At 36.6% G+C, this 19,220-nt stretch overlaps 2 protein-coding genes and 2 long non-coding RNA genes across 4 annotated transcripts in view; 2 read left to right on the forward strand and 2 right to left on the reverse strand.

Annotated features, from left to right (window-relative positions):
* LOC119492944 (centrosomal protein of 120 kDa) overlaps positions 1-11,759 on the forward strand; it is a 29,035-nt gene extending 17,276 nt beyond the window's left edge. Inside the window, exons 19-20 of the mRNA XM_037777856.1 lie at positions 8,680-8,825; positions 10,944-11,759. Coding sequence (XP_037633784.1) covers positions 8,680-8,825; positions 10,944-11,160 — 363 coding nt within the window. The 3' untranslated portion in view covers positions 11,161-11,759. The remainder of the gene's footprint in view (positions 1-8,679; positions 8,826-10,943) is intronic.
* The window catches only part of LOC119492980 (actin, non-muscle 6.2-like), an 840,607-nt gene that overhangs the window by 161,276 nt on the left and 660,111 nt on the right, over positions 1-19,220 (forward strand). The gene's annotated exons all lie outside the window — the stretch shown is intronic.
* LOC119493003 lies at positions 10,652-16,415 on the reverse strand. Its single transcript, XR_005207881.1, has 4 exons — positions 16,247-16,415; positions 15,418-15,613; positions 11,264-11,338; positions 10,652-11,180 (listed from the first exon to the last, which is right to left on the reverse strand). It is a non-coding gene; the product is annotated as an uncharacterized LOC119493003 (long non-coding RNA).
* Positions 16,755-17,390, reverse strand: LOC119493010. The gene is made up of 2 exons (XR_005207890.1): positions 17,268-17,390; positions 16,755-17,060 (listed from the first exon to the last, which is right to left on the reverse strand). It is a non-coding gene; the product is annotated as an uncharacterized LOC119493010 (long non-coding RNA).

The raw sequence follows: 19,220 nt of genomic DNA on the forward strand, positions 1-19,220 counted from the left end.
TTCCTGTTGTATATTGTTTAAAATGTGCATCAGGAGGAATGTAAACAGCACAAACACTCTGCCGACATCTTAACATTAATAATTCATCATCAGGGGAAAAGTCTGAGCCGACTCTGTGACACATGTCAGAAACATTTCAGTATAAAGTGAAAGTATTGAGGCCCTGCTGATGTTTGGATATTTTGGTTTCAGTCAGTCAAAGTCTCCGTGGCCGTCCAGACTAAAAGTGTCCTCTCATGAGTCTGTTTGTATAAAGCTGTCTGTCAAACAGCGGATGCAACGCGTCGACTGAGGGACTTTCAGTATTACTGGTCTCAGTGGAGACCGTCTGATGGTTCCCACTGGGCATCGTGTTCCAGACGGGGAAGGTCGGAGACGTTTTTCTGGATTTCATGGAATATTAACATGAATATTACTTTTTAGACACACAAGCATTAGATGGGAAAAACCCAGACTACAGAAACAACAACAACAACCAACCAGATTCCTATGATTCTCCAAACTCTCTTTAACTACACAAACTGGTCGTAAATCGTTCGCTTCAGCCTGATGAACGCCATCTGTTCATGAGGAGGTGTGTGTTCATGAGATACGATCATTAGCATAATCAATCGATTAAAATAGTTAATCACGATTAATCGCACTTTTTTTATCTGTTCTAAATGTTCCTTAAAGGGAGATTTGTCAAATATTTACTCCTTATCAACATGGGAGTGGACAAATATGCTGCTTTATTTAAATGTATGTATATATTTATTATTGTAAATCAATTAACAACACAAATCAATGACAGATATTGATCCAGAAACCCTCACAGGTACTGCATTTAGCATAAAACAATATGCTCCAATCATAACATGGCAAACTGCAGCCCAACAGGCAACAACAGCTGTCAGTGTGTCAGTGTGCTGACTTGACTATGACTTGCCCCAAACTGCATGTGATTATCATAAAGTGGGCATGTCTGTAAAGGGGAGACTCGTGGGTACCCATAGAACCCATTTACATTCACTGATCTGGAGGTCAGAGGTCAAGGGACCCCTTTGAAAATCGCCAAAATGTAGCGTAAGTTTGGAGCGTTAGTTAACCTCCTTCATGACAAGCTAGTATCACATGGTTGGTACCGATGGATTCATCAGGTTTTATAGTTTACTATGATACCAGTAGCCTTAAAACTGAGCCCGCTACAACCTTTGAATGATTGATTGCATTAATGCATTACAGAAATTAGTGGGGTTAAATCGAATAACTTTGACAGCCCTAATTAATTCATAATTAAAATGTCTGAAAAAAATATCTGAAAAATGTCTGAAAAAAAAGATCTGAAAAATGTCCGAAAAAAAAAGATCTGAAAAAAAAATCTGAAAAATGTCCGAAAAAAAAGTCTGAAAAAAAATCTGAAAAATGTCCGAAAAAAAAAGTCTGAAAAAAGTCTGAAAAATGTCCGAAAAAAAATATCTGGAAAATGTCGGGAAAAAGAAAATCTGAAAAATGTCCGAAAAAAAATCTGAAAAATGTCAGAAAAAGATCTGAAAAATGTCGGGGAAAAAAATATCTGAAAAATGTCTGAAAAAAAAGATCTGAAAAATGTCCGAAAAAAAAGTCTGAAAAAAAAGATCTGAAAAATGTCCGGAAAAAAAGTCTGAAAAAAAATATCTGAAAAATGTCAGAAAAAAAAGTCTGAAAAAAAAGATCTGAAAAATGTCCGAAAAAAAAATCTGAAAAATGTCTGAAAAATGTCAGAAAAAAAAGTCTGAAAAAAAAGATCTGAAAAATGTCCGAAAAAAAAGTCTGAAAAAGAGATCTGAAAAATGTCAGAAAAAAAATATCTGGAAAATGTCGGGAAAAAAAATATCTGAAAAATGTCTGAAAAAAAAAATCTGAAAAATGTCCGAAAAAAAAGATCTGAAAAATATCTGAAAAAATATCTGAAAAATGTCTGAAAAAAAAGATCTGAAAAATGTCCGAAAAAAAAGTCTGAAAAAAAAGATCTGAAAAATGTCCGAAAAAAAAGATCTGAAAAATGTCCGAAAAAAAAGATCTGAAAAATGTCTGAAAAAAAAGATCTGAAAAATGTCCGGGAAAAAAATCTGAAAAATGTCCGAAAAAAAAGTCTGAAAAAAGATATCTGAAAAATGGCCGAAAAAAAAGTCTGAAAAAATGTCATAAAAAAAAAAATCTGAAAAATGTCCGGAAAAAAAGTCTGAAAAAAAAATCTGAAAAATGTCGGGAAAAAAAAAAAATCTGAAAAAAGATCTGAAAAATGTCCGAAAAAAAAGTCTGAAAAATGTCTGGAAAAAAAAATCTGAAAAATGTCTGGAAAATGTCCGAAAAAAAAGATCTGAAAAATGTCCGAAAAAAAAGATCTGAAAATTGTCCGAAAAAAAAGTCTGAAAAAAAATATCTGAAAAAATATCTGAAAAATGTCTGAAAAAAAAGATCTGAAAAATGTCCGAAAAAAAAGATCTGAAAAATGTCCGAAAAAAAAGATTTGCAAAAATGTCCGAAAAAAAAGATCTGAAAAATGTCCGGAAAAAAAGATCTGAGAAATGTCCGAAAAAAAAGATCTGAAAAATATCCGAAAAAAAAATCTGAAAATTGTCCGAAAAAAAAGTCTGGAAAAAAAATTCTGAAAAATGTCCGAAAAAAAAGATCTGAAAAATGTCCGAAAAAAAAGATCTGAAAAATGTCTGAAAAAAAAAATCTGAAAATTGTCCGAAAAAAAAATCTGAAAAATGGCCGAAAAAAAAGTCTGAAAAAATGTCATAAAAAAAAAAATCTGAAAAATGTCCGGAAAAAAAGTCTGAAAAAAAAATCTGAAAAATGTCCGGAAAAAAAAAAATCTGAAAAAAGATCTGAAAAATGTCCGAAAAAAAAGTCTGAAAAAAAAATCTGAAAAATGTCCGAAAAAAAAGTCTGAAAAAAGAAATCTGAAAAATGTCCGGAAAAAAAATCTGAAAAATGTCTGTAAAATGTCCGAAAAAAAAGTCTGAAAAAAAATTCTGAAAAATGTCCGGAAAAAAAAATCTGAAAAAAGTCTGAAGAAAAATGTCCGAAAAAAAAGATCTGAAAAATGTCCGAAAAAAAAGTCTGAAAAAAAATATCTGAAAAATGTCCGAAAAAAAAGATCTGAAAAAAAATATCTGAAAAATGTCCGAAAAAAAAATCTGAAAAATGTCCGAAAAAAAAGTCTGAAAAAAAAAATCTGAAAAATGTCTGGAAAAAAAATCTGAAAAATGTCTGTAAAATGTCCGAAAAAAAAGTCTGAAAAATGTCCGGGAAAAAAAATCTGAAAAAAATCTGAAAATTGTCTGGAAAAAAAGTCTGAAAAAAAAGATCTGAAAAATGTCAGAAAAAAAAGTCTGTAAAAAAAGATCTGCAAAAAAGTCTGAAAAAAAATTCTGAAAAAAAAGATCTGTGGTTTTAATCTTCATATTAAAGTGTGGTTTGGAGCCGACCAGCTTCTATCTCACATTAACAGACTGCATTCTTAAACTCTGCTCCTGTGTCTCTTATCTCGGACTTATCGCTCTAACAACCCGACAGAGCAGCCTGAAAACACTGATCTGAACCCTTCAAACATTCACAGATATAATGCTGCTGCACAGTTATTTAACCCTGTGTGGGGCAGATGTCATCTTCTGGGTTAGTTAGAGCATTAAGTAGACTACTGATGTGGTGCCAACGGTTTATTTTTCTCTTCAATCTGTTGATCCTGTTGATGGATTCATTAGTAGTTTTGTGGCGTTGTATAGAGCTGAAACCATCAGTCAATTAATCAATTAGTTGGTCGACAGAAACATAACTGGCATTATTATGATTTTTCAAGCAAAGTTCCAAACCGTCTGTTGTTCCAGCTTCGTATTTGTGAGGATTTGCTTCTTTTCTTTCTCCCGTTTGAGGGTTAATATGAATATCAAAACAAAATATTTGACGATTTCTAGGGATGCACAGATTTATAGGTCGAACATCGGTATCGGCTGATTTTCATCTTGTTGACTGCCATCAGCAAATAAGATGACATTCACCGATGTTTATGTGTTGTGTTCATTTTGTGCCGGCTAAATGATGTGTTGTTAGCTGCTGAGTTAATTACATTTAATTTAGGTTTCACAAAATGTTTTAGTTGGGCTATAGAAGTACTAAAAAAAAGTTGAATTAAATTCTTGTTTGTCGGTGACTTTTCAAAACGTAACGAGAAAGGTAACAACTGTCTGTGATGTTACCCGAGAGCAACTTGTCCCAGAGTTGCTGTTTAATCAGTCTATCGTGACTCTAGATTATGACCTGATTACACCCTCTATCAACACAGGCCAGCTGGAACGCTCATTGTGCCGTAGAGTCGGCAAAAATGCCAACAATACATCGGAAAACAGCGATAGGATCGACTCAATACGCTGCACAGCTGCAGTCATAGGTCCTTTATTTATTTCTATATAAGACATTCACAGAAAGGACGTTTTATTTTCTCTCAGCACTTAAAGTACAGTTTATTATACACAACTGTTATCTTGTAAAAAAAAAAAAAAAATTGTGTGTGTGTGTTTCATGTCATTATTTTATGTCTGACAATAAGTCAAAACAGCATTTCGGAACTCTGTCCTCGTGCTGATTGGCCGATTAGGAACTGTTTTGAACTGATTAGAGGCGGGGAATATTAACAACCTGCCGACTGACTTTTTATTGTGTTTATAAAAATAGTCAGCAGTGCAAAAAGGTTGGGAACTCCTGGTTGAGTCAAGTCTTAAATGTGAGGATTTGCTGCTTTTCTTTCTTTGATATGATTGTAATCTGAGCTTTGGGTTTTGGACTGTTGGTCGGATGACATGAGACAATTTAAGGCGTTCTTTTAGGCTCTGCAACATTTCTATTTACATTTTTCACTGTTTTCACAAAAGAAATATTCATTCATTGTCATTAAATCAGTCCCGGGTAACAGCAGCTTTTACGTCCTTTTCCCTTCCTTTTAAGTGATATTAGTATTGACTTGAGTCCTGAACATCAGAGCAGGAAAACTCCCTCTGAACCCCCTCAAGTGTGGAGCCACCTCAGCTTCAGTCCGTCAGCTCTTTACACTAAACAGACATTTCATATTCATCCATATTTTTCTGTGATTTCAGCTGTTTTTGCAAAAACTCATTTGTCTCTAATGCGTCCCAGTCGTCCCCCCTTCGTGTTTTATCCATCACATCCCCCCCCACCAAAAACAAAACTCTCATACAGCAGCAGCAGCAGCAGTGGTGAAAAACTCCCCCTGAACTCCCACAGGTGGAGAGAGCTGCTCAGAAAACTACATCTGAGCTGAGAAAAGTGTGTCCACATGTGTTTGTGTGAGACGTCCTCCCCCAGCTGCTCGGGACTGTTGACCTCTGAAAGTGGAGGCGAGTAATGGAGGGGAGACGGAGGGAGAGAGTCTGGGGGAGGAGAAGTCATTCTCTGGTCATCCATCCCAAAAATCATTCTCCCCCCCCACCCGACTGTCTGAAACCTCGATCCGGCTCTCCAGGACGTCCTCTCTGAGCTCTCCGTCCCTCTGAGCCTCACAGCTTGTCTACACTTTAACATCAGTTGGCCTGTTTTAACTAGACGCCTTCTTCTTCTTCTGCCGCCGCCTCAAGCTGCGTGACACACATATCGTGTTTCTGGCGTTCGTCTTCTTCATTTATTTTTTTCTGCTTTTTAAAAGATAATTAAGCAAGCACATAAATAATGGTGGGTTTATTGTAATGTTCTTCAGCTCCGTCTTCATCATGACCCACGTTCATGTCAACTTAAAGGTGCTGACTGGGAGCATTCCTATTGACTCTGCCCGGCTCTCAACATGGCGGCGGCTCGCAGCAAACAGTGCTAACAGTATAAACAACAGCAATAGTTTTACAATGTTAAAACCACGGACAAAACAGTCCATTTCATAAACTGCAGCTGAAACGGAGATCAGTAACGTTACTGCAGCAGCGCTGGCTGGTGGCACTGAAAGAGTCCTCCAACACGCACAGCTGAGTCCAGCTATAGCTGACTGTCTCCTCATCTCCCGTCCTCTCCTCTCTCTGATCACCCGTCTCTCCTCCTCTGCTGTCTCATTCAGACCGTTCAAAGACCGGGTCGCTATGAAAAGAAACGCCCAAAGCACTACTTTATTCTGAAGCCCACGTTATAGCGTTTGTTTACGTAACTATCTACCGGCTAAACATTAGCATCCCAAAACTACTGTTTTGACTACTCGAAAAACACCAGACTTTCACCAGGAGACCGGTGTTCAAGTCCCGTGTGAAACCACAAGTCGAAGTTGGTTTATTTGTCACATAACTTCTGTACTTAAGTTACAGCATTTCTGGAGTTGTTTTAACCCTAATTGCGATCCTTCTGAAACCTAACGTGAGTAGTTTTGTTGCCTAAACCTAACCAAGTCAATCTTTTCTTAAACCTAACTAAGTAGTTTGTTGCCTAAACCTAACCAAGTCAATCATTTCCTAAACCTGAGTAGTTTTGTTGCCTAAACCTAACCAAGTCAATCTTTTCCTAAACCAGAGTAGTTTTGTTGCCTAAACCTAACAAAGTCTATCTTTTCTTAAACCTAACTAAGTAGTTTTGTTGCCTAAACCTAACCAAGTCAATCTATTCTTAAACCTAACTAAGTATTTTGTTGCCTAAACCTAACCAAGTTGATCATTTCCTAAATCTGAGTAGTTTTATTTTGAAAAGACTGGAGTGGAAATTAACAGGTGTGTCACGTCTTGCTGGACATTCGTAGGAAAATACACTAAAAGTACGTTGTTGAAAGTCGTGCTGAGCGTCACAAATTAAAAAAAAAAAAGGTAAATTCATGTCTATGAACTTGAACCAAATAGATTACATTTGGTGCGGTGAGACTGTGTAGTAGATTCTGTGTAGTAGATTCTGTACGGAGCTCGTCCTCCGCTGTAGCTGCTGGAGATTCATGACGTAATAACTGTAAAGTATCTGCTTCACCGTCCGGAGTTTTAGTAGCTTTTCTCCTTCACCCCCTTCCTCCTCCTCCTCCTCCTCCTCTCCCCCCCGCCGAGGCCTCGGTATCACCTCGTCCTCTAATTGTTTCAGGACTCGGCCTCAGATTGTCCTTGGCAGCGGGCACTAGAGAAAATGTTTAGCATGTTTGTTTTTCTAGTAATTAGCCTTAAAGCGGCCCGTAATACAGACTGCTAATGGTCCACAGAGAGCTGAGCCTGAGTCAACACACCGCCACCGCCCGCGTGTGTGTGTATGTGTGTGTGTGTGTGTGTGTGTGTGTGTGTGTGTGTGTGTGTGTGTGTGTGTGTGTGTGTGTGTGTGTGTGTGTGTGAATGATGTGTTCATGAGAGATTGTGTGTGTTTTTTTTTCCTGTTACGAGGTGAGGTGATCAGGCGTGTGAAAAGTGGTCGGGCAGTAATGTGAAATGTTAGTTTTCCCATCCAGAATCAGCCGGCTGGTCGTTCTGCTCTGTATCACCAAAACACACAGACAGATTCCAGCTTCTCAAATCACCTCCAGGCTGCTGTTCTCCGTGTTCTCCATGTTTCCTCTGCCCTTGTTAGCAGAGCGGCTGAACACCGGTCCATGAGAAGATATTTAAGCATGATGCATGCAAACATTTGAGCCCGTTTCTCAGCAGGTTGTTGGATGTAAACGTTAAATCGCTTTTGATTTACAATCAAATCTCTGACACCATATTAGTGTTTTCTGTTTTCCCTCCTCAGACTGTTTCCTTGATTTATTAACGTCAGCTGTGCGCCAGCAGACGCAGCCCAGATTGGTATTACGGGTCATTTTCTGGAGGCCGGAGCAGCAGCTGAGAGAAATACGACTTTTTTTCGACGTTTTTATGAAGTTGTCTTTCTTTCTGTTTCTCACCGCGTGTTTGTGTGAATTCTTCCAGCATTTTTTCTCACAGGGAGGTTTTTATGAAAATGTGAAACCAGACAAATTTATCACCAAACTGTGTGATTAAGAAAAACACTTCCCTGGCATCTGAAACGCACACGTTTCAGCACCGGGGTCAGAGGGTTATTATGAAATGTTCTCAGTTCAGATCTGAGCTGTAGACCGGAGCAGGACGTCAACACTCACGTTGTGAAAGATGTTTGAAATCAGTGACCACGTTTACATGCGCACAATATTCAGCTTTCTGTCCTTATTCAGAAAAAGACAGAATTCCTACTAAGCTGTTTACATGACTAATTAATATTCCACTAATATTCCTGTTTACATGCAGCCGTGCATACTCCGGTTAACACAGCCTCCCTCTTTCATTACTTCAACCACCTTCTTGAAAAGGTTGCCGTTGTGATATTCGGGCGTATCCAAAAACCTGCTGATCTCCAAATCTTTCATAATGTTTAAACGTAGCTGTGTTTCTCCTTCTGACCAGACATGTGGGATTTTCTTTTGGGCATGCATCTCTGAAAACTGTCGGCAAAGAATGCTCCTAAAACCTGAATAATATCAGCATATCACACGTCTTAATCTGAAAAGGCTCCATTCAGTATGAGGCCTAATTCAGAATCATAGTGGAATATTAGTGTGCATGTAAACAGTCAGTTTGATGGTCTTGAACTGTGAGGAGTCTTGATCATTAGAAACAAACCAATACTAATCTGTGCAGCTGTTTTACATGGAATGAAAGTTGAGTATTCACATCTTTTTATTTTTGTGTGTGTTTGCAGCGGGAGCAGGAGAACGCCATGACGCGTCTGAAGAAGCAGCAGGCGGAGCTGGAGGCCATGAGGCTGCGTTACCTAGCAACGGAACAGAAGGAGGCGGTCCACCAGGACAGACAGGAGCTTGACGACATCAGGAACGAACTCAACAGGTCAGTTCATCATGGGAATGATCATGGCTGAATGCTCGTCCCGTGTTCTAGAGTACCGTCTAGACCTACTTTATATGAAAAGCGTCTCGAGATAACTTCTGTTATGATTTGACGCCATATAAACATCAATGTAATTGAGTTGGTGTTGCTGCTTGTGGAACCGCTCATCCAAACAACTTCACACTCAACACGGCGCTTCCTTCGGTCCTGAGCGACATCCTATCTTGGCATACTGTAGTCCCACACACATCCAAGTCACAAGCACCCACGGTCAGAAACACCGGTGAAATACACTCTGGTTCACGGTAAAATACACACCAGGGGCAGACTTTACCGTTGGGCCGAGGAGGCAACTGCCTGGGGGCCCCGACTTTAAGGGCCCATAGTTAATCGCAAGTTAATCATGCATTTTTTATCTGTTCAAAATGTACCTTAAAGGGAGATTAGTCAAGTATTTAATCCTCTTAACATGGGAGTGGACAAATATGCTGCTTTATGCAAATGTATGTATATATTTATTATTGTAAATCAATTAACACAAAACAATGACAGATATTGTCCCAAAATGTGACGCCAACACTAATTGTTAACTGTAGTGGCTAGTCCCGTTCCGTGAGCAGCATTAGCAAGTGTATATCAACTACATCATTTAATTATATATTGTTCTTTATGATTTGGTTGTTGAGGTTGTAGTGTTTGTTGTACATTATTAGGTAGAGAAGAGGCAGCCCATTCATTGTTAATCCTAAACACCAAAGCTTGTTTGTTGACAGTCCGTTACCCCGAAAAAAAAATGCCCATATTTCCAAGGCCCAGAGAATACAGTCTCCCCGTTCAACAAACAGAAGCACATGGCTGATTATTACACAGAATGATGGCAATCAGTTGGAACAAAGGATTTAATTGGCCAAACATACATTTCCGTAAGCGGAAATCTGCTGAAGTCAGGTTAAGGCTGGGCAATATATCGATTTTTATTGATGTTGTGATACGAGACTAGATATTGTCTTAGATTTTTGATATTGTGTTATCGTAATATGGCATAAGTCTTTTCCTGGTTTTAAAAGCTGTATTACGGTAAATTGATGTCATTTTCTGAACTTTCCCAGACTGTTTCAGTATTTGCCTTTACCCACTTTATATCCACATTACTGATGATTATTAATCAAAAATCTCATTGTGTAAATATTTTGTGGAAGCACCAATAGTCAACCCAAAAATATTGTCGAGGTATTTGATTTTCTCCCTATCGCCCAGCCCTAGTCGAAGTCCATCCAAATTTTTTTTTCCCCGCACGGATGTTCCACAGGGATTTATTTATTTTTATTTAATGTGCAAGCATTCATACGAATCCACAAAATCAGGTTTTATAAATTTCCGTGTGAATTTTTCAGACAAAAATCTGTGCTTGGTGTGAAACGGCTTTCACTCACGAGGGAAAAAACACACCCAGGTCGCGTCTTACTCACGGTCACATCGGTGAAATACACTCTGGTTGGATTCTGCTTCCAGCTGGCTATCCGCTGAGTCTGCTCGTGTTGACGGGGAAGTGAAGAACAGTTTGGTTGTAAAGTGAACGGCCCTTCCCCCGCTGCTGCACAGAGCGCTGCGTGCCTGTTTATTCAAAGTTTAATATTGAACGTGTCCAAATTGTGCCAGATTGGACAGTCTATAGACACTTCATGTCCATGGGTCCCCAGTAGGACACCTACCGAGTGGGCAGTCTATCAGATGAGCGTTTCTCCTGATATGTGAATAACACACAGACGGACAGATTCTTTGCTTTATAGTTAGATGCGTAATCATTTAGGTGATCTGGAGACATGTCAGTGAGGTTTAAAGTTCTTTATTGTCATGAAAAGTATGACAGTGAAGCAGTCGCTCTCTCCAACAAAGCTCATACATATGTGCATTTTTTATTACTTATTAGAATATAAAACATAAGAGTGCAGCTGCTAAAATATAGGAATAAAATATATATAAAATAAAAAGCTGTGGTAGACAAGTTAATATATATATAGTGTGATGTGAACAGTCATTAATCAAGTGGAATCAGTGTAGTAGAACATGTATGTACTGTACCAGTAAGTAAAGGGTTTTTTATATTTTGTTTGACAGATTAAAGCAGCAGGACGAGCGGTTAGGCCCCGCCTCCTCCCTGAGTGGCCCCGCCCCCGCTCACAACCTGAACGAGAGCGCCGACGATCACCTGAGCCGCCTGCTGGAGGAGAGAGACACTCTGCTGAGGACCGGCGTCTACACCCACGAAGACCGGATCATCGCCGAGCTCAACAGACAGATACAGGACGCCATGAGGGACAGAGGGAATCTCTGACGGGGTGGTGGGGGTCACACCTGAGACAAAAAGGTCACTTTTAACGTTGCCTTAAATCCAAAACACAACAAGTACTTAAAGGGACAGTCGGTGTATTACTTACAGCAGATGGCTCGGCAGCAAAGCACCGATGTGGACGGGGACATCAGCAGCGACATGGAACGTAAGAAAGACTCACCTAAAAGAACAATATCAGTTTGAGTGTACGCTACATCTAGAATATTGCAGACTGTTCCTTTAAATATGATTGTTTGAGCATCAGAGCGTTGAAATCGTAGCATTATTGAACTTGTTAAGTTATAGGAGAATGATGAGTTAATGTACAGTCTGTTCTGATGAGGTTTTGATCTGACAGCAGGCGGCGCTGCAGCCTCAGAAACAAACGCTCCTCTGACCTGCAGACGCTGACACATTTATTTATATTTTACCGTCCGTTTTACTGTCTGCAATAAATTATTTTTGGATATAATCAGCTTTGTAAATGTGCCATTTGTTATTTTCTAATGAAGATTTTTAATATATTTCTGCTTAATTAAAGAGCAGATAGCCTCTGGAGAGATGTTTACACCGTTAGAACAAATAAAGGTACTTTAAAGACATTTTTCATCTTTTGGTGTGTTTACCTGTTTACCTTAATTAGTTTAGTATTTTCAGTTAATTTCTAACAAACAGCTGATTTTTAACTTATTTAAATGAAAACACAAAAGCTGAATTTGTAAATCATTCATCAAATTTGTCTGTCACTTTACAAAGTAAAGTTCGAAAAAGTGATGAATTGCGAAGGTCATCTAAAAGTCATAGTATGATATGTTGAAAAGTGTTTATAAAGTCATAGTATATTATGGCAAAAAATGACATAGTATTAGTATGTAGAAGAAAGTGATAGTATAGTATGTCGAAATTATTTTGTGGAAAAAAAGTCAGTATAGTATGTTGAACAATTTCATGAAAAAAATGCATAGTATGGTAGGTCGAAAAATGTATTAGAAAAAATAGTTTTGGCGGAAAAAAAGCCATTTTTTACTATGACTTTTATGAAATGTTTCAACAAACTATACAATGACTTTTTTTTCATGAAAATTTTAGACATACTTTATGACTTTTTTCGCCAAAACTTTCGAAGTACTATACTATGACTTTTTTTAATGAAATATTTCAACAAACTATACTATGACAATTTTTTCATGAAATTTTTCGACATACTATGCGATGACTTATTTTATGAAATTTTTCAACAAACTACATAATGACGTTTTTTTCGTGAAATCTTTGGACATACTATACTATGACTTTTTTTTCGGCAAAGAATTCGACAGTATACTATGGCTTTTTTCATCAAATTTTTCGACATACTATACGATGACTTTTTTTCGCAAATTTTTCGACATACTATACGATGACTTTTTTTCGCAAATTTTTCGACATAATATACTATGAATTTTTTCATCAAATTTTTCAACATACTATACGATGACTTTTTTTCGCCAAAACTTTCAAAGTACTATACTATGACTTTTTTCGAAAAACAAATGTCGACATACTACACTGTGACTCTTCTTCATGACATTTTTCGACATAATATACTATGACTTTTTTCCGCAAAAAAATAAGACATAATATACGATGACTTTTTTTTCATGACATTTTTCATCATACTATACTATGATTTTTTTTCGGCAAAGAATTCGACAGTATACTATGGCTTTTTTCATCAAATTTTTCGACATACTATACGATGACTTTTTTTCGCAAATTTTTCGACATAATATACTATGAATTTTTTCATCAAATTTTTCAACATACTATACGATGACTTTTTTTCGCAAATTTTTCGACATAATATACTATGAATTTTTTCATCAAATTTTTCAACATACTATACGATGACTTTTTTTCGCAAATTTTTCGACATAATATACTGACTTTTTTCATCAAATTTTTCAACATACTATACGATGACTTTTTTTCGCCAAAACTTTCGAAGTACTATACTATGACTTTTTTCGAAAAACAAATGTCGACATACTACACTGTGACTCTTCTTCATGACATTTTTCGACATAATATACTATGACTTTTTTCCGCAAAAAAATAAGACATAATATACGATGACTTTTTTTTCATGACATTTTTCGTCATACTATACTATGATTTTTTTTCGCCAAAACTTTCGACATACTATACTATGAATTTTTCGCAAAAAATGTCGACATGCTATACTATGACTTTCTTTATGAAATTTTTCAACAAACTATACAATGACATTTTTTCATGAAATTTTTAGACATACTTTATGACTTTTTTCGCCAAAACTTTCGAAGTACTATACTATGACTTTTTTTAATGAAATATTTCAACAAACTATACTATGACAATTTTTTCATGAAATTTTTCGACATACTATGCGATGACTTATTTTATGAAATTTTTCAACAAACTACATAATGACGTTTTTTTCGTGAAATCTTTGGACATACTATACTATGACTTTTTTTTCGGCAAAGAATTCGACAGTATACTATGGCTTTTTTCATCAAATTTTTCGACATACTATACGATGACTTTTTTTCGCAAATTTTTCGACATACTATACTATGACTTTTTTCATCAAATTTTTCAACATACTATACGATGACTTTTTTTCGCAAATTTTTCGACATAATATACTATGAATTTTTTCATCAAATTTTTCAACATACTATACAATGACTTTTTTTCGCAAATTTTTCGACATAATATACTATGAATTTTTTCATCAAATTTTTCAACATACTATACGATGACTTTTTTTCGCAAATTTTTCGACATAATATACTATGAATTTTTTCATCAAATTTTTCAACATACTATACGATGACTTTTTTTCGCAAATTTTTCGACATAATATACTATGACTTTTTTCATCAAATTTTTCAACATACTGTACGATGACTTTTTTTCGCAAATTTTTCGACATACTATACTATGACTTTTTTCATCAAATTTTTCAACATACTATACGATGACTTTTTTTCGCCAAAACTTTCAAAGTACTATACTATGACTTTTTTCGAAAAACAAATGTCGACATACTACACTGTGACTCTTCTTCATGACATTTTTCAACATAATATACTATGACTTTTTTCCGCAAAAAAATAAGACATAATATACGATGACTTTTTTTTCATGACATTTTTCATCATACTATACTATGACTTTTTTTCGCAAATTTTTCGACATAATATACTATGAATTTTTTCATCAAATTTTTCAACATACTATACGATGACTTTTTTTTGCAAATTTTTCGACATACTATACTATGACTTTTTTCATCAAATTTTTCAACATACTATACGATGACTTTTTTTCGCAAATTTTTCGACATAATATACTATGACTTTTTTCCGCAAAAAAATAAGACATACTATACTATGACTTTTTTATGAAATTTTTCAACAAACTATACAATGACTTTTTTTTCATGAAAATATTTCGACATACTATACCATGACTTTTTTCAACAAATTATACAATGACTATTTTTTCGCAAAAAATGACGACATAATATACTATGATTTTTTCATCAAATTTTTCAATACTATACGATGACTTTTTTTTGCAAATTTTTCGACATACTATACTATGACTTTTTTCATCAAATTTTTCGACATACTATACGATGACTTTTTTTCGCAAATTTTTCGACATACTATACTATGACTTTTTTCATCAAATTTTTCGACATACTATACGATGACTTTTTTTCGCAAATTTTTCGACATACTATACTATGACTTTTTTCCGCAAATAAATAAGACATACTATACTATAACTATTTTTATGAAATTTTTCAACAAACTATACAATGACTTTTTTTTCATGAAAATATTTCGATATACTATACTATGACTATTTTTTCGCAAAAAATGACGACATAATATGCAATGACTTTTTTCATCAAATTTTTCGACATACTATACGATGACTTTTTTCTCAAAAAATGTCGTCATACTATACTATGACTTTTTTTCGCAAAAAAAGTTGAAATACTATACTATGAGTTTTTTTGCAAAAAAATTCAACATACTATACTGTGACAAAAACTAGGAAAGTGCCTGGTTATCCCGCCGAACATGGGTAAACCATGCACATACATTTTGAAAGTTAACTTGATTGATTTACATTTTCTACAGATAACATCACTGCTGTTATACCCTGTGAGAACTGTCTGCTGTTCACACGCTCCAACAGAGAAGTTACTAAGTTACTAACCTCATGGAAGATATCCACAGGCTCTCTGCCGACCGGCAGTCCAGTTCCATCGACATGGCAGCCGTACGGGCCAGGAAGATTTCAGCTATCAACTCCGTCATCGTGGATATCAGTGGGATTCAACATGTCCTCGCTCGACCCACCAACCCACATGGAACCTGGTCGAACACATGGAACCTGGTCGAACACATGGAACCTGGTCGAACGTGTAAAACACAATATTACTTTTTTTATTACATTTTTTATGGCATACTATACTATGACTTTTTAATCTTTTGACATAATATACTGACTTTTTTCATCACTTTTTTCGACATACGATGACTTTTTATGACATACTATACTATAACTTTTTTAAATTATTTTAATACATACTATACAATGACCTTTCTTTTTTTTACTTTTTTATGACATACTATACTATGACTTTTTTTGATTTTTTATGACATACTATACTATGACTTTTCTTTTATTACTCTTTTAAGACATACTATACTTTGAATTTTTTTATGAAAAGCTATACTATACTATACTTTTTATGACATAGGCTACTAAATTAAGGCTTTTCTTGAGACATTATGGCATTTTTTCGATATACTATATTACTTTTTTATTTTTTTTTTAACTTTTGAGACATACTATACTACGACTTTTTTATGACTTGCTATACTATGACTTTCTGTCGACTAAAAGCTTTTTATATTATATTAAATTTGTTATGAATATTTTAGTTTTACACCACATTTTTATGCCAAACTAGCTCCAGGTCGTTTTACCTTCATGTTTTAACTCTGTAACTAACTTTAACTTAGACAGACACTTTACTAACCTCAGGGCAGACATCTGCTGCTGAAGGAGGACACTAGATGTCCATTTGCATCGATGACTGTCTGCACCTCAGTTCACCTGAGAGTGCGAGGATCACACGTGTTGACAGACAAACAATCCTGTCTGTCTCCTCCATGTTCAAACCACGTGTGATCCCATCAGCTGACAGGAAATGACGTCATCAAAACAACACACTTGGACAGTTCATCCAAAACAAAAAAAAACGTATAAATTATTAAATAATATTATAATATGATGTATGAAACATAAACACAAACCAGCTGGCATTAGATGACTTTTTTTTCGGAAAGAAATTCGACATGCTTTACTCTGACTTTTTTTATTAAATTTTTCAACATACTATATAATTACTTTTTTTTCATGAAATTTTTCGATATACTATATTGTGACTTTTTTTGAAAAACATTTCGACATACTATACTATGACTATTTTTGACTATGAAATTATTTTGTCTTCTTTTTGTCTTTCCGGTGTTTTGTTTTTTTTGACAACATCCGAACAGTTTTCTAGCAAAATGTTTCAATGTAGAAAGAGCTGAATGTATGTAGTAAATTAAATATTATTTAAAATAAATAAAAATAACTACATTTAAAATTAAATTATATCATGAAATAAAAGCCAATAAGACACATTATGAAATGAGTGAAGTGAAGCTGTGAATGTGAAGTGGGAACAGAAGCAGCTGGAGGTCGACTGCAGACAGACGACGCGTGTTATCACATGTAGAACAACATTAACAGACGTGTTGGGCCTTCAGAGCTGACTGGGAGCAGATGTTCCCAAACGCATCCATCTACTGAGAGGAAGAGGAGGAGGAGGAGGAGGAGGAGGAAGATAACAAGAGGAGAAGCAAAGGAAAGAGCAACAGAAGAAATGTTGATGTTTACACTGAAATATCTTATCAACTGAGTGTTTTTATCTGAAATTCCATTCATATACATAATGTATATTCAGGAAAAAGGTTTAATCAAATCAAAGTGAATTGACGAAACAATCTCACCTCAACGTCCATTTAGCAGCAGCTCTGGTGCTTTTGATCATATCACATGATCTTCTTCCTCAGTTGTTGTGGAACTGCAGACATTAACACATACTGTACACCACCTCTGCAAACACACACACAGACACACACACACACACACACACACAGACACACACACACTTCAGGCTGTGAGCTGCAGCTTGTTTGACACACCCAACATATCCTCACACAACGGTTCGTATGATATCTTCATTTTTCATGCTTTTTTTTCTCCAACAAAACGTGTCAATTCCCGCTCGTTACATGCGTACAGTCTTTTCAAAATAAACTTCTGTCTCCACAGGAAACTACTTCGGTTTAGGAAAAGATCAACTCCGGGGTCTGAGAAGTGAAGCCAATGCTGAAGTGTCTTAAACCTGCATTCTCTCTTCCAGCCACCAGGGGGCGACTCCTCTGGTTGTATAGAAGTCTATGAGAAAATGAGCTTCTACTTCTCACGTGATTTATTACCTCAGTAAACATTGTAAACATGAGTTTATGGTCTCAATCGCTAGTTTCAAGTCTTCTTCAATACAGCATGATGTTCATTTAGTAAATGATGGTCCCATTTAGAGTCAGATAGACCATAAAGCAGGGGATGCTTTAGGGCGGGGCTACCTTGTGATTGACAGGTCGCTACCACGGCGTTGTCCGGTCTGCGCGTTGTCCGTGTTTTCATCTTACAACTTTAACCCTTTCACAGTGTGATTTCACTTCATCAAAGCTAATTATAACATTTTGGTCGCCTAAAAACGTCTTATCCAGCGTTCGGTTGTACTTAGCTCCACCTTCTGGTGTCACTTCTGGTTGCAAAAAACCAAGATGTATTCCACTATTCCACCGGTGTCTTCCGGCAACACGTCACCTCGCCAGATTTCACAACGAGACTTCTCCTTGAGTGAGACTCTTTCCATGATGTTGTCAGACATTTATAATAACAGTCAGAGCCTGTCGTGACAAAAACAAGCATTTTTAGTGGACGTAAATGACGCTGCCAGCTTGCCCCAATAGCACCATATTCTACATATTCTACAGTCTACAGCGTTCTCCCTCAACACTGGACCACTTTCAGATATTGTTGTTCCTGTTAGTCACTCAAAAACATGAGAACATAGGGTCCAGGTTAAAGTTATCCTTTAACCCACATATCAACAATCACATCTCATCCATCATCAGACCGACTGACTGTAACAACATGAGAACATCACAGACATGTTTTAACTTCACATTAACAGCAGACAGATTTTCTCACAGTGAAACTTTCCCACTTTTCTCCTCCAACATGTTTCCAATTAAAAGTTAAAGGAACCTCCAGAGCTTCACGTCTGATTGGTTCTGAAAGAGCGACCTCTCGTCTGCTTAATATTTCCCCCCGACAGGAAACTCCCCCCAAAAGGAAAACCATTAAACTCTCTCACACAAACACACACAGACAGATGGACAGACAGACAGACACACAGACACACAGACAGACAGACAGACAGACAGACAGACGGACAGACGGACAGACGGACAGACAGACAGACAGACAGACAGACACACAGACAGACAGACACACAGACACACAGACAGACAGACAGACAGACAGACACACAGACAGACAGACAGACAGACAGACAGACAGACAGACAGACAGACAGACAGACACACAGACGGACAGATGGACAAACACAGACGGACGGACAGACAGACGGACACACAGACAGACAGACAGACACACAGACAGACAGACAGACACACAGACAGACAGACACACAGACAGACGGACAGACAGAGAGACACACAGACAGACAGACAGACAGACAGACAGACAGACACACAGACAGACAGACACACAGACAGACAGACAGACAGACACACAGACAGACAGACAGACAGACACACAGACAGACAGACAGACAGACAGACAGACAGACACACAGACAGACAGAC

This window comes from Sebastes umbrosus, chromosome 8 (assembly GCF_015220745.1).
Source record: "Sebastes umbrosus isolate fSebUmb1 chromosome 8, fSebUmb1.pri, whole genome shotgun sequence".
Lineage (NCBI taxonomy): Eukaryota > Metazoa > Chordata > Actinopteri > Perciformes > Sebastidae > Sebastes > Sebastes umbrosus.